This window comes from Medicago truncatula, chromosome 6 (genome assembly GCF_003473485.1).
Source record: "Medicago truncatula cultivar Jemalong A17 chromosome 6, MtrunA17r5.0-ANR, whole genome shotgun sequence".
In the NCBI taxonomy this organism is placed as follows: domain Eukaryota; kingdom Viridiplantae; phylum Streptophyta; class Magnoliopsida; order Fabales; family Fabaceae; genus Medicago; species Medicago truncatula.
Genome location: NC_053047.1, coordinates 32,894,094 through 32,909,889, shown reverse-complemented (window position 1 = coordinate 32,909,889; position 15,796 = coordinate 32,894,094). Strand labels below are relative to the sequence as shown.

The 15,796-nt window shown below is 36.6% G+C and overlaps 2 protein-coding genes across 2 annotated transcripts; one reads left to right on the top strand and one right to left on the bottom strand.

The window, feature by feature from the left end:
• Nucleotides 1-1,010: 1,010 nt before the first annotated feature.
• Nucleotides 1,011-5,126, top strand: LOC120576096 (uncharacterized). The gene is made up of 7 exons (XM_039827080.1): nt 1,011-1,026; nt 1,485-1,794; nt 1,879-1,981; nt 2,180-3,137; nt 3,238-4,440; nt 4,527-4,716; nt 5,003-5,126. The coding sequence occupies exons 1-7, from the start codon at nt 1,011-1,013 to the stop codon at nt 5,124-5,126; spliced, it is 2,904 nt and encodes a 967-aa protein (XP_039683014.1).
• A 4,422-nt stretch (nt 5,127-9,548) lies between these two features.
• Nucleotides 9,549-12,263, bottom strand: LOC11411619 (pentatricopeptide repeat-containing protein At1g62720). The gene is made up of 2 exons (XM_003619758.4): nt 11,284-12,263; nt 9,549-10,962 (listed from the first exon to the last, which is right to left on the bottom strand). Exon 1 carries the CDS (start codon nt 11,901-11,903, stop codon nt 11,295-11,297), a length of 609 nt encoding a protein of 202 aa, XP_003619806.2. The 5' UTR covers nt 11,904-12,263; the 3' UTR covers nt 9,549-10,962; nt 11,284-11,294.
• Nucleotides 12,264-15,796: the final 3,533 nt, after the last annotated feature.

The window sequence follows — 15,796 nt, the reverse complement described above, 5'->3', positions numbered from 1 at the left end:
CGCGTGTTTGTGAACCCTGATTTTGAGGAAGCTTCGAGATCTAGAATGCGGTATATCGTTTTATGTTTGTTCTATTTTATTCACGATTTCTTTTTATTGGTTATTTGTGTTGGTCTAATTAATTGGTAGGAATTTTGCAAGTGTTTTCTGATAAGTGCCAGAAATTAGTTAAATAACATATATATTTTAGGCACTTTAATTACTTGTTTTACAAATTATCTCATGAAAAGCTCCAAAATAATAGATTAATACTACTTTATGCTTTTTATGTTTAATACCAACCAATTATGTAGGGATTTGCTTGCCAAGAGAAAAAGATCAAAGAAAGTGAAGAAAATTAGATGTTGTCATCGTGGCTAAGCAAAGTCAAAGCCATGCCAAAGCAATGCAAGTCAGAGAGCAAAAGAAATCTGAATCTGGGAGCGTGGCTAAGCAAAGTCAAAGCCATGAAGCGTGGCTAAGCGAGAGATATGCGTGGCTAGCGAGCTAAGGCGGTTTTGGACATCCAATGCTGATGTGGCAGAAACCCAACGGGGAAGAAATCTGAGTGTGGCTAAGAGAAGTGAGCGTGGCTAAGCCACGCTGCAATTTTCCAGAATTATATAAATAGCCCCAAACCTTAATCCAGATATTATCATATCATATCATAGACCACTTGAGGGAGAGAAAAAGCAGGGGAAAACCAGAGAGAACTTAAGGAGCAAGGAGCACAAGGATTGAAGGAATCTCCAAGATCATTGAGACATCATGGCTTGCTCATTTCATCTCTTCTTTTCTCCTTGTAAGGTTACCATGACAATGTGTAGCTAAACTCTTTTTGTTGGGATTGAATGTAATCAACTCTATTAGTATGTATTCCCTTTGACTATGATGTTGTTTGTTCTTAGTTATCTTTTGATGTTGAGGTTATTCTTGTTTTCCATTTTGATCTTATGGATTTGAATCGTGATTGAAAAATACCTTTTGAATCTAGGTTAGAATAATCTTCTATCAAATCTCTTGTTCTAGATATGGAATTAGGTTTTGGTAATCACTTTGACTATTGGAACTTAAAGCTTTTGCATCATTGAATAGTTTGGGAAATCAACTATACAACGATACAATCGACTAGTGGATCGTTTAGTAGTTTGGGAAATCAACGATTGAACGACTCAATAGAATTCACGACATCATTTGGACACGAATGATGTTGTCGAGCGATATGTGATAATATCAATTAATAGTTAGGATTTGCAACACTAATCCGAGAATACATATGAATAGGTTGATGAAGTTTAATCCCAACATAATCATTTCCCTGTTAACTCTCGTCCCATTTACCTTTCTGTAGTTCTATATAGTCTATGAACAAAAACAACTTCGAAACCCTAGCTCAGAACGATATGAATTGTTGAACGGCTTAGAATATCGCACCAGTCCCTATGGAGACGATATAAATACTTACTATTGTTTGATGCAAAAATACTACATCATTTTCCTAACAGGTTTGTGCTCTATCCCATCCAGGTTGGCCTTTGCCAATGATCGATGTCCATTGGTGAGGAAGAAGTTTGATGTGCGTGATTTTGTCCAGGATAGTTCTTTGTTTGTTCGGATGTACCCCAAGAAAACTCTTTATGAGTTGAACAAGTCGTTGGATGATGGATTGTTTGTTGTTAGTGGAGTGGTGGCTGAACTGTCACAAATTGATCAATGGTGGTACCCCGTCTGTGATTGCCAAAAGATTCTGAGGCCATTGTTTGGTGCATTTTACCGTGATGATTGTCATCGGAGTGATTTTAATGCTATGTCGAAGTATGTTCGTCTGGTTTTTATTTAGGTATATCTATCTTTGATACTTCCCTTTGTGGGTTTTGATTTTGTTATATTTTTCTTTAGGTGCAAATTAAAGGTTGTTGTCAATGATGGGTGTGGGGCTGCTATGTTTTTCTTCCTTGATCACTTACTCTCTAGGATTCAGTCTCTTAACTTTGATTTGTTGGTAAGTTTGTGGAGTTTATTTGGAGGAATATTTAGACTATGCTTCATTTCTAATCGGCTCTCTCATTTCAGGTTTCATTATCTTACTAGGTTTTTATATAATTACTTCTTATTAGGATGTTTGGTGTCCTTTTTTTGTATGATTTTGGTCCTGAGCTTTTAATGATGATATCTTTGTTGTTTCGTCTTTCATGTGAAGTGCAGTATCATGTCAGATTTTCTAATATCGTTTCTTTCTTCTAATGTATGCAGTGCTCTTTCTGGTGGAAAGAGCTTGGATCCAGTGTTGGTTGGTGAGTTGTTGAATGTTTTTTATGAGCACAATAAATTAATGAAGATTTTTAGGATGGTGCAGGATTTTCGTGCATCAAATGAGAATGTGCCAGTTAAGCTTCGTCTTTTTCGAAATAGGCAATTCGACTCGCGAGTTTATAATGTACCTGAAATTGATGCGGTGGCTGCGTTGATAGTTGGGGATTTCGATAATTCGGAAGATGGTAGGGATATAGTTGTCCGAGAAAAGGATGGGATGTTGCAAAGGATACATGAGACCCATTCAAAGTACATTCCGTTGCAGTATCCTATTTTGTTTCCGTTTGGTGAGGATCAGTACGAGGAGCATATTGAACTTAATGTGTTAACGAAGAGTGGCCCCGTTAACAAACATGTTCGTGTTACGTTGCGTGAATTCATGGCTTTCCGGTTGGTGGAGCGGACTGTCGAGAATTCCATTATATTTCAGAGTAAGAAACTTTTACAACAATTTATTGTTGATTGTTATTCGATGGTTGAGATGCAAAGGCTATCGTATGTTAGATCTAATCAGGGTAACATCTGTTCTAGTTTTCTAACAGGTATTGAGGAGGCAGTGGAACGCGGGGATATTGAAGCATCTGACGTCGGAGCTAGGATGGTTTTACCGGCTATGTTTAATAATTGTCAGGATGTAATGGTGATTTGCAAACGGTTTGGTTACCCTGATTTATTTTTGACTTTTACGTGTAATTCAAAGTGGGTTGAAATTCAGCGCCATTTGTCTGGGACTGGCAATTATTCAGCTTTTAGGCCGGATATTGTCTGTAGATTATTTCTACTGAAGCTTGAGGAGATGATGCGTGATTTTAAGAACCGAGAGGTATTTGGGAGAGTAATAGCTGGTAAGTGATTTTGTTATTTTTTTTAAAAAAAAATTTGATTGTTTGTTGGTATGATGCTTCGTGTGTTGTATATTTGTTAACGGAGTTTATCTTTGGCCAGGTCTTTACACTATTGAGTTTCAAAAGCGAGGATTGCCTCATGCACATATTTTGTTGTGGCTTGATCACAGGGACAAGCTTGTGTCTGCTGAGTCAATAAACTCCGTTATTTGTGCCGAGTTGCCTGATCCAAGGATGTTTCTGAAACTGTATTTGGATGTTACAAGTTTTATGATGCATGGCCCATGTGATAAGGCGAGGTCTGATTCCCAGTGTATGAAGGATAGGCGCTGTTCAAAGTTTTATCCAAAGAAGTTTGCATCTGAAACTTCATTCGACGAGCGTGGTTATCCAGTTTATCGACGTCATGATACCAGAGTTACAGTTTCCAAAAAGGGTGTTGAGCTGGATAATAGAAGTGTTGTACCTTACAACCCAACGCTGCTTATGAAGTACCAGGGGCATGTAAATATTGAATTTTGCAACAAATCAAATTGCATTAAGTATTTGTTTAAGTATATTACCAAGGGAGTTGATAGAGTTACAGCTTCGTTGCAACTTGGTGAGGATAATTGCATGGATGAAATTCAGCAGTATTATGATAGAAGGTATTTATCTCCTTCCGAGTCTATATGGAGGATCTTTAAATTTGATATCCATCGTCGTTGGCCTTCGGTCCAGAGATTGACGTTTCATCTGCGGGGTGACCAAAGGATTATTTTTAAGGATCGTTCTAATCTGGCATCTGTTTTGACTAGAAATAAGAATAAGAACACTATGTTTTTAGCTTGGATGGAGGCCAATAGAGATTACTCTTCCGGTCGGGGGTTGACATACATCCAGTTTCCAAGCATTTTTACTTACGACGCAGAGCTTCGATCTTGGCATCCCCGTAAGAGGGGACAAATGATTGGTAGGTTGACCTTTATCCTTGCGACTTCACGTGAGCTATATTACATGAGGTTGTTGCTGAATATTCAGGTTGATTGTACATCCTTTGAAGATATTCGAACTGTTGAAGGTCATACATATGATACTTATCGCGAGGCTTGTGGTGCTTTGGGTTTGTTGGCTGATGATAGAGGTTTTATTGATGCCATTCATGAGCTCGCAATTCTTGGTTCAGGACATGTTGTTCGGAAGTTGTTTGCCAATTTTTTGATTTGTTCATCGTTGGGTGACCCATTGCGTGTGTGGGAGCAAACTTTGCCAGTTTTGGTTGATGGGATACTTTATGAGCGGAGGAGAGCGTTGAATTCATCAGGTTAGTTTAGTTGTTTTATTTATTATTTATCTAGAAATTGTATTATTTCTTGAAAATGCATTTGTAATATTTTTTTTCTTCCGTAGATTTGATTATTTCAGACGCTGATCTAGAGCAACTATGTTTGGTAGAGATTGATAAGTTTCTCCGTCCTAATGGAAAGAAACTGGATGATTTTGGTTGTTTGCCAAAGATTGTTTCGCCGGTTGTTGAGGTATATAGTAACGTGTTGTTAGCCAACGAATTGTCGTATGATCGCGGTGAGATGCTTGCGAAGTATGAGTTGTACTTCAAGTCGTTAAACACTAGGCAGTTATCGGCGTAGAGGCAGATTGTAGATTCAGTTAACTCTGGTGTTGGTCGGGATGTTTTTTGTTGATGGTTATGGTGGAACTGGGAAGACTTTTTTGTGGAATGCTCTTTCTTTTAAGTTTCGATCGGAGGGAAAGATTGTTCTTAATGTTGCATTGAGTGGCATTGCTTCTTTGTTACCTCCAGGTGGTCGCACAACACATTCATAGTTTGCCATTCCTATGCGTTTGACCAAGGATTCCTGTTGTAGGATTGATAAGGGTACTGATAAGTCTGAGTTGTTGGAAAGAGCGTCTTTGTTTATTTGGGATGAGGCTCCGATGATTAATCGTTGGGATTTTGAGGCTTTTGATAGGACACATGGGCATAGTTAGTGTGAAACATGGTGTGGCAGCGCCACACCAGATTCTAATCTATTTTTTTTTTTTTATATATGCATAATTCATAAACCTGGCACGGGAGAAGGAAATTGAAAATTGAAAAACATACAGACAAACACCTTTCTTCTCCTCTTCTCATTCATTCTACTCTCCTCTTCTCCTCTTCTCAAAAATCACAATTCACAATCAATGAATCAAATATCTTCTTACAACAAACAAACAAACCTCTCCTTCCACTCTCATCAATCAGCAACATAATTTTCTCTCTTCACTCTAAGTCTAAGCGAAGGTAAGTGAAATTTTCAATTGATTCTCTACTTTCTCATTCATTCTACAATTGCTTTTTTAGGGTTTTAGAATTGTGAATTGGGGATTTGGGGTTTTTTTAGGGTTTGAATTGGGGTTTTAAAATTCTGCAATGAATGAATTTAAGCAACTTTAGGGTGATGTGAACTATGATTTCAACCTGTATGTGCAAGTTTAACAATTCATCATTTTCGTTGTTTATTTTGCTAGTGCCGGTGCCGAGTTTTATGGCTTTGTTTGTTTTTTTTTTTTTATTAATAATACAAGTTAAAAATTGCTTGTTTATGATAATTGGTTATTGTACAATGGTGTTTATAAATTATAGGATGAAGAAATTCTTCCCTGTGTTGTCTAGAGACAAAGCTAGTTCTTCGACTACGGATATTGCTCCCAACTCGACCAATGAGGGTGTTAAAGTTGTTGATTATAAATTGTTGGAAACGGATCCAGGAATTAGGCCTCCAATTTCAAGCTATCATCCTGACATCCAAGATGAGGTACGTAAAGCTTACTTGAAAATTCGTCGTCATCAACCTCCTAGCAACTTTGTTTATCCTTGATCTGATTTTCGTGGAACAAGACGTCGATTTAACAAGAATTGGTTTAATTTGTATGATTGGCTTGAATATAGTGAATCTAAGAACCTAGCATTTTGTTTGCCATGTTTTTTGTTTAAAAATGTGTCTAATTATGGTGGGGATCACTTTGTGGGAGATGGTTTTGGTGATTGGAAGAATCCCCGAAAATTGGCTAATCATGCTACTTCCAATAATTCTCATGTTGATTGTGTGCATATGGGTTATGCTCTCATGAACCCAAACCAAAGTATTAAGGCTGCATTTGTTAATCAAACTAAGCAAATGAATGTTGAATATTGTGTCCGTGTTAAGACATCCCTTTTAGCTACTAAATATCTTTTGAGGTGTGGATTGACATTTAGAGGAAGTGATGAGGCTGATGACTCTTTATACAAGGGGCCATTTCTTGAGTTGTTGGACACTTTAAAGGAAAACAACTCAGATGTAGCTACTATATTAGATTCTGCGCCAGGAAATAGCTTAATAACTTGCCCTAAGATTCAACAGGATCTTGCTTCTGCTTGTGCATGTGAAATAACTTGAGAAATTGTTTGTGATATTGCGGATGATGTGTTTTGTGTTTATCGATGAATCTGGTGATGTTTCTGGTAGAGAACAAATGGATGTTGTTCTTCGTTATGTTGATGGTGATGGTTTGGTAAAAGAGAGATTTCTTGGTATTACAAGTGTTAAAGAAACAAGTGCTAAGTCACTTAAAGATGCACTTGAGACGATGTTGTCTATAAATGGATTGAGTTTCTCTAGCATCAGGGGACAAGGGTATGACGGAGCTAGCAAATATGCGAGGTAGATTTGGTGGTTTGAAAACTTTAGTTCAAAATGAGAATCCATCTGCGCATTATGTGCATTGTTTCGCACATCAACTTAAATTGGCACTTGTTGCTTGTGTTAAGACTCACAAACCTGTTAGTGGTTTCTTCGGTAAGGTCAATATGCTTGTTAATTTCATACGAGCTTCTAACAAGAGACAAGAAATGCTTCGGGACAAACAACTAGCTCAATTTGCTAAATTGATTGAGGAGGGCGAGATAGAGACCGGTAGTGGACTGAATCAAGATTCATCAATTGCTCGAGCAGGGGACACTCGTTGGGGATCCCACTTTAGGACTCTCACTAGTTTGATGACTTTGTATGGTGCCATTGTTGAGGTAATTGTAGAAGTGGGGAATGATCCCTCGTTTGATAAATTTGGTGAAACTGTGCTTTTGCTTGATGTGCTTCAATCATTTGATTTTATCTTTATGTTATATATGATGGTTGAGATTTTGGGAATTACAAATGATTTGAGCCTAGCACTACAAAGACGTGATCAAGATCTTTTAAATGCTATATCACTTGTTAATGATACCAAAAAACAATTACAAGAAATGAGGAATGAGGGGTGGGAAGACCTTATATCTAGGGTTGTGACAATTTGCACTAAACATGAGATTGATGTACCTGATATGGATGCACCATATATGGAAGGAAAGAAACCTAGGCGAGTCCCTCCGGTTTCTAGTGTTTCTAATTTGCATCATTATAAGAATGATTGTTTGTTTAGTGTTTTAGATTTGCAATTGCAAGAGCTTAATGCTAGGTTTGATGAAGAGAATACCGAACTTTTACAATGTGTTTCATGTTTGAGTCCTGCAAAGTCATTTTCTGCTTTTGATGTGAACAAATTATTGAGGATGGCTGAGCTTTATCCAAATGATTTTGTAGATGTGTCGGAAGTGGAGTTGCGCAGACAACTTCAGAATTATGTTAGAAATGTTAAATCTGATCCAAAATTTGCAAAGTTGAAAGGGCTTTCGGATCTTTGTGCAATACTTGTGGAAACAAATAAGTGCAAGACATTTGCTTTGGTTTTTAAGCTTTTGAAGTTGGCTTTGCTCTTGCCGGTTGCAACTGCAAGTGTTGAACGTGTTTTTTCAGCTATGAAGATTGTGAAGAGTCATTTACGTAACAAAATGGGTGATCAATGGTTAAATGATCGGCTTGTAACTTTTATTGAAAGAGATGTTCTTTTCACAATTAGCACTGATGTTATTCTAGCTCATTTTCAACAAATGGATGGCAGACGATTTTCATGTGTCATTACCACCCATATTGTCCTTGCCCACATATATAATATAAACTTCATTATTCCTAAATAGAATATAATATAATCCTCTCAATCTGGAAAAAGAACCTATGCATCCTGACATTCTTCGCCACCGAATCATGTATCTTGCAAAAAATGTAGGCTAAAATATGATTTTGGTCCCTACAAATATGACTTATTTTGGTTTTAGTCCCTGTAAAAAAAATTGTTGTTTTTGGTCCCTGCATTTTTGTTTTTGAAGGGACCTTTTTCAAAATCGAAAGATTTTGCAGGGACTATTTCTCTAATAAATGGGTTCAGTTATCATGTGTCACGTGTGCAAATCATCACAAAAGTGGAGTCAGGGACCAAAACCAAAATGAGGCATATTTGCAGGGACCAAAAACAACAATTTTTTTTTACAAGACTAAAACCAAAACGAGACATATTTGCAGGGACCAAAACCATATTTTAGCCAAAAATGTATCACATCGGTGATAATTGTTTTGAACAGCAAAACTGAACTGTGAAGATGCAGAATATAAGATACCTTGATCGTAGGGGTTAGAGCATGTCCTATGAAGAGCATAGTCATGATTGTTGGAGGCAAAACCCAAAATTACATCGCACTCAGATTCTAAATACAAAAAAATATATATAATTTTTTTTAACCTATTAGAGATAGCCTATCACTAAATTTGAGAAGCTTTTCATCATATGCCATCGAACATCAATAGTAATGCAATTGATTTATGAAAGAGTTGTGTTATTTGAACATCATTTTATATGACAACATTTGCAACAATTAAAATTTTACAAAGAAAATGAGTGATTGGCACAAAAACCAAAGCAATAGAGAGAGAAAGTAAAAATATAATGTGAATATGAAAGAAAGTTGTCACAAAAGTTGTCAAAAAATGGTTGTTCAAATATCATTTCTATTTCTGAAAATTCTTAACCTAAAGGGTAAAACATTTTAAGAAATGGACCGGCACATTTTCATTTTTCGTTGCTTCAACAGTTCCACTTCACACTCTATAAGTCACATGTGATAAAAAAATTCAAAGATTCTTTCAAGAGAGTTTGGGAAAGAAAGAAAAAAGACATAATGAACCCTAGGCTTTTTGAATTGACAAGAGACTTTATTAGAGAGAGAGAGAGAGAGATTGCTATATCTGGGATCCCGTAGACGAATAACACAGTCATTGAATGCAACAAACTCTCACCTATGTTAATTAATTTGTAATTTCAGCAATTAATGCCCGCAACATTCGATTACAATTGATATATGATACTCCTGTTAGTTGAATAATAAAACCTATCTTTATTTCCTATTACCTTGAAAACACAGAAAGAGAAGGTAATTTAAACATGGCTAAATCGGTAACTGATGATTGAATACTACCCTTTAGTTCTTATCTCTAGCATGAAGAAGAATCATCAGGGATTTTACAATAGCTAAACCAAGCAGTTAATTTCATACACTAAACCTACATATGCTTTTGCAATCAAATAACAAGATACGTAGTTTTATTATCCGGAGATACCTTAATGTAAATGCGAAAGCATCATGAGACTCCAAGAGTCAATTTCACAGTTGTTTATTCCTCCTTCAAACACATTTACAGTTACAGGGTCATATATATGAACACACCAGCAATACAAACCAGACCGAAAGTTTAAGAACCATCTACAACAACAGTATACAAGGGGTGCCACAGAAATTCCGACCCAAAAGAAGCAAAGCAGCCAAGCAAGAGAGCAAATCAGGCTTACCAGAGTCAATTTCAGAGTTGCTAATTCCTCCTTTAGGACCCATACGGCCATACCTGCAAACGCCAAAAACTCAATTCGAAGGATACCTGCATGAATATATTTCAGGCCCCAAAGTTGTTACAATAAAAACATATAGTGCTCTGGAATAAGATCATCATTCGGCTTGACGAGGGTCATACTTCATCAACTCAAACACAACACTAACCGCCTTGTAAAGGCAGAAGCATCATAATGCTTAAGAATGTCAAAGAAAACAAAGGAATATATAAATTTTCTTAGGATGTTTATAGTGTTCGAGACAAACTCAAAAACATTTTTTAATTTCAAGATTTACTTTCCCCCATTATGAGTGTCAATGACGAAAACAATAATTTCCTTTTCCATCAACTTTTTGGTTTTGGTACGCATTTGTCTCTCCATACTCAGGAAAAAAGGGTTTATGCTGCACCCTTTTTGATAACTAGAAACAAATTAAGGAAGCATCATGAAAGAAAAAGAATAGTATACATGAGGCAGACCAATAGTACAGAATCTAACAAATTCACATATGCTAAAATGTCATATTGAAGCCTCTCTTAAATTATTTTGCTAAAATGTCCATACTCATTTTGGCATGGTTTCTCTTTGATTAATTAAAGCCTTCCTAGATTCTTACTATGCCATTTTGAAAACATAGCAAGAGAAGGTAACTCGGTAAGTAATGACTGAATGCTTCCTGTTAGTTCTTTTCTTTACCAGGAAGAAGAATTATCAGGGGTTTTACAAAAGCTAAATCAAGCATACAGACGCACAAGCAATCAAACACAAGGATGGACAAAAGCCATCAAACAGGATCTGGCTTGCTTTAGACACCCAACTATTTAAATAATTTACCTAATTTTACACTAATCTGAGTCTCAAAACAAGAAGGTCAGGAATTATGGAGCACTACAGTGAGAAGCATCAATTGTATACGGGGAGGATGTGGACAATCACATTGAAGCTATAATAATAACACTGAGCGAACTTTACATTTGCACGAATCAGAATCAAGAGTGTGCAAACAATGATGTTGTTTGATTTGAAGGCATCATAATAACAAATTCTGCAATGAAAAAGAAATCATGAAGATGTCATGATGATCTTTACAGCAAGCATAGGGAAAAATAACTCAATTCAAATCCAGAGTTATCATTATTCTATACATGGTTTTTATCTGACTATAAAAGTAACTGTCCCAGCTACAAGATGTCGAAACAAGATAACAAATCATATTTTCAACTATTATTAACACATCAGTATGAACCTTACAGCAGCTGTTTTTTACCAAAACTATGTTTAGTCCAATTTCCTTTTTATGTGTCATAGACTAACAATTTGTTATTTCAAATTCAGAATAACAGATTGTAACTAGAAAACAACTCACTAGTTTTACTCTTACAGTAGACCTCTAGAAAGCATTTCACGGAGGAGTTTCACGGCCTTATCATTCATGTCGTTTTTGAACAAAGCACGGATAAGAGTTTTGTAAGTTACAACATCAGGTGTGCAACCATTGTCTTCCATTTCGGACAGTACAAACAATGCTTCGTCAAACAAGCCCTCTTTACAAAGCCCATTAATCATGACATTATGCATGCAAGCATTAAAATGATAGCCCTTAACCATAAGATCCCGATAAACCTCTTGTGCATCCTTAAGTCTTCCATTTTTGCATAGTCCATCAACAAGCATTGTGTATGTGAACATATCTGGTTCAATTCCCCGGTCTTTGATCTTCTTCAATAACGCAATTGCCTTGTCAACTTGATGGTTTTTAAACAATGCATCCAATAACGAGGTGTAAATGATTATGTCAGCTTGTTGACCTCTATCATGCATATCATCTATAAGATCCCAAACATCAGATATTTTCCCCGATTTGCAAAGTCCATCAATAAGTGAACTGTATGCTACAATATCAGGAGCCATGTTTTTTAAATGCAATTCTTTGAAGAGATTGACAGCTTCATCCACCATTTTATTCTTACATAATCCGTTAATCATAATACAGTATCAGGGCGAATTCCATTTGTTAAGAAAATGAAATAGCTGTTGAGTAATGGTTCATCTTAACAAAAGAAGATAAGATCTTGTTAAATTCAAAGATGGGTTTGGTAGGGTTGTTGATAAAAGAGGAATGGCGGCAGATTGACTGAGTATAATCGACGATGATGAAGAAAAGACGGATTGGGAGTGGGGGTAGAGAAGAGAACTGAGTACCTTGTTAACCTGAAGAAGAATGACATTGTGATTGAGTGAATGAATAAAATGAGGATTGGTATTTTGATTTGCTTCAGAATCTTCTAAAACAATGGATGAGAGAGTAGTTCAATTCAATTGCATTGCATTCAGCTCTAAAATAATGCCGAACTTGACCAAAATTAGTTTCCTATTCATGGATTTGGTATTTCCTTTTTTATTTTATTTTATTTTTTTTATTTTTATTTTGGGAATATGATTTTGTTTCTATCATAATAGAATTTAGGCTATTTTGCACTTTTGGTCCCTATCTTTTTAAAAGTATGCGATTTTGGCCCTCTAACTAATTAAAATACAAAACAGCCTCTTATGTATTAGATTTTTGGCAGTTTTGGCCCCCAAGATCACTTTTGACTTACTCTTCGCTAGCGTGACACCACAATGGTCGACACGTGGCACCTCACTTAAGGGATGTGGGTGCCACATCAGCGAAGACTAAGTCAAAAGTGACATTGTGGGCCAAAATTGCCAATGATCAAATACATAGGGGGGCTGTTTTGTATTTAAATTAGTTAGAGGTCAAAATCGCAACTTTTGAAAAGATAGGAGGTCAAAAGTGCAATTAACCCTAGAATTTAACTGTCCAAGTGAGCTCAGTTAGTTGGTTGGGACAATGCATAAAATATTTATTGTTCGGGGTTCAAACTCCGGCCACTTCCAAAAAGAAAATTAACTGATTTTGTCCCGTAAGTGTAGCTCAGTTGGTAACTAGCAAGGATATTTTGTGCGGGGCGAGATTCGAACCTGGATTCCCCACTTCACCACACATAATGTGTGTGAATTTAGCCACTAACTATTTGACAAAAAAAAAAAAAAGAATTTAACTGATTTTTTGTAAAAAAAAAAAAAAAAAAAAAAGAATTTAATTGAATTTGTTTAGTAAATATAGTTCAATTGATAGCTACCAAAGATATTATGTCCAAGAACGGGGTTTGAACCCCAAATTATCCGCTTCTTCACATATAATGTGTGTGTGTATATATATATATATATATATATATATATATATATATATATATATATATATTTTTTATAAGGTAGATCAGTGACTAAGTTCACACACTTTAAGTATTTAAAAATTGAGACTTCAAAGTTGGAATCTCGATTTTTTTCCCATAATGTTCTGGTAACAATCAATTGAGCATCACTTATCAAACAAAATTTAAAGGCAAAATTACACTTTTGGTCCCTTAACTTTATTTTAGGTAACAGTTTAGTCATTTATCTTTTTTTTCATTTCAATTTTGTCATTTTGATCCATTTACATATGAATGTTTAATCTTAAAATTCATGATTTTATTTTCTTATGGTCTTTCAGTCTTCAAATCTATGATCTTTGTTTATGTTTGCATAAGAATATTAAATTTGAAGCTTGAAAATGTATATGAAAATGAACAAAAATGACCAAATTAAAATGAAAAAAAGATAAAGGAGCAAACTCCAACTACCACCCCATTTACACTCCTACCATTGGCCAAGCTCCAACTACCAAGCCTGACAGACCCACGAACATGAACGACACACACATGGAAATCTCCTTCATCAACAATTCCCCAAGCTCAACAAATAGCCACGACAAACAAACACCTGAGGCCAAACAAATACTTGAACCAATCTCCACCATGCAAATTTCCACCAGCCATCATCCTGAGATAAATTTAGCTCTTAACCATAACCAAGCACCAACCAAAAACGAAGTTTCAAATAGTGACACCAGTCTTACTATGTCAAGGCCTAGTGATGAACAAGTGGAAACCAATGAAGATAAACAAGACCTCTTGGAGGAGGACATGGTAACTTAGTCCCTTCCACTCTTGATCTATCAATCTTTCTATTTATCATGGAAGCTCTTTTTGATACTACATTCCTCTCTTGGAACATAAGAGGGGCACTCAGTAATAATTCAAGAAGACACTTGAAAGATTTGATAAGAAAGCATCAACCAACATTCATAACCATCCTTGAAACACATGTCTCTTTTGCTAAACTTTCAGTTTTTTGGTCTAATATGGGCTACACACCTGTACACATCATAGAAGCTAACGGTCATTCTGGAGGAATTTGGCTCTTTCAACATTCTGCAAGCAACACCACCACCACCGTCCTTGACTCTAACCAATTCTCCATAACAATAAAAATTAGCCGTGGTAATGTGACCACTTCCTGCACTTGTATCTATGCTAGCTCTAACCATGCCCAACGTCCCAACCTTTGGAACTACCTCATGTCCATCGGCCAAGCTATGGATGTCCCCTGGATGCTCATAGGAGACTTTAATGAAACTCTTCTCCCTAGCGAACAAAGAGGTGGAATTTTTCATCATAATAGAGCTGCATTTTTCTCTAATCTTATGAATAATTGCAACCTACTCGACCTCACAACAACGGGTGGTCATTTCACTTGGCATCGTAACAACAACGGCATTCGCACCCTCTCCAAAAAACTTGACAGATGCATAGCAAGTGTGGGCTGGCGGGTTTCCTTCCCTGAAGCCTTTGTCGAGGTTCTCTGCAGACTCCACTCCGACCATAACCCTCTCCTCCTCCGCTTTGGTGGACTCCCGTTAGCTCGAGGGCCTAGGCCTTTCCGCTTTGAGGCAGCTTGGATAGATCACAAAGATTATGCGGCACTGGTTAAAAATTCTTGGATCCCTCAGAACAACAACATTACTGATTGCTTAGCAACAATTCAGGAGAAATCCATCAATTTTAATCATGAAGTCTTTGGCAACATTTTCAAAAGGAAGAAACATGTAGAAAGTAGGCTCAAGGGGGTTCAAAACTATCTAGAAAGAGTTGACTCATATCGACACACTCTCCTTGAAAAAGAATTGCAGCAAGAATACAATCACATCCTATTCCAAGAAGAAATGCTATGGTACCAAAAATCCAGAGAACAATGGGTTAAATTTGGCGACAAAAATAGCTCACTTTTTCATGCTCAAACTATCATAAGAAGAAAGAGAAATAGAATCCATCGACTTCAGCTCCCTAATGGCATTTGGTCTTCTGATAGCACCATCCTCCAAGAAGAAGCTCAAAAATACTTCAAAAATTTCTTTGGTGGCCACCAATCACCAACCGCCACCATCTTCCATGAAGCCGCTCCTACAACCATTGCCGACATTGAAAAGAATTCTCTCACCAAGCCTATCACCAAAAATGAAGTTTTTGTCGCCCTCAACTCCATGAAACCATACAAAGCCCCTGGCTCGGATGGATTCCATTGTATCTTTTTCAAACAATATTGGCATATAGTTGGAGATGACATCTTCCATATGGTCCATACAGCCTTCCACACAGGTCACTTTGATCCGGAGATTTCAAACACTCTCATTGCACTCATTCCGAAAATCGACCCCCCCACCACTTTCAAAGATTTTAGACCCATCAGTCTATGCAACATAATCTACAAGATTATCCCTAAAGTTCTTGTGCATCGTCTCAGACCTATCCTCAGTAATCTTATTGGCCCTTGCCAAAGCAGCTTTCTGCCTGGTAGGGGAACTTCTGATAACTCAATTGTTTTGCAGGAAATTATTCACTTCATGAGGAAATCAAAGAGGAAGAAAGGTTATGTTGCTTTCAAGCTAGACTTGGAGAAAGCTTTCGATAATGTCAGATGGGATTTCCTTAATT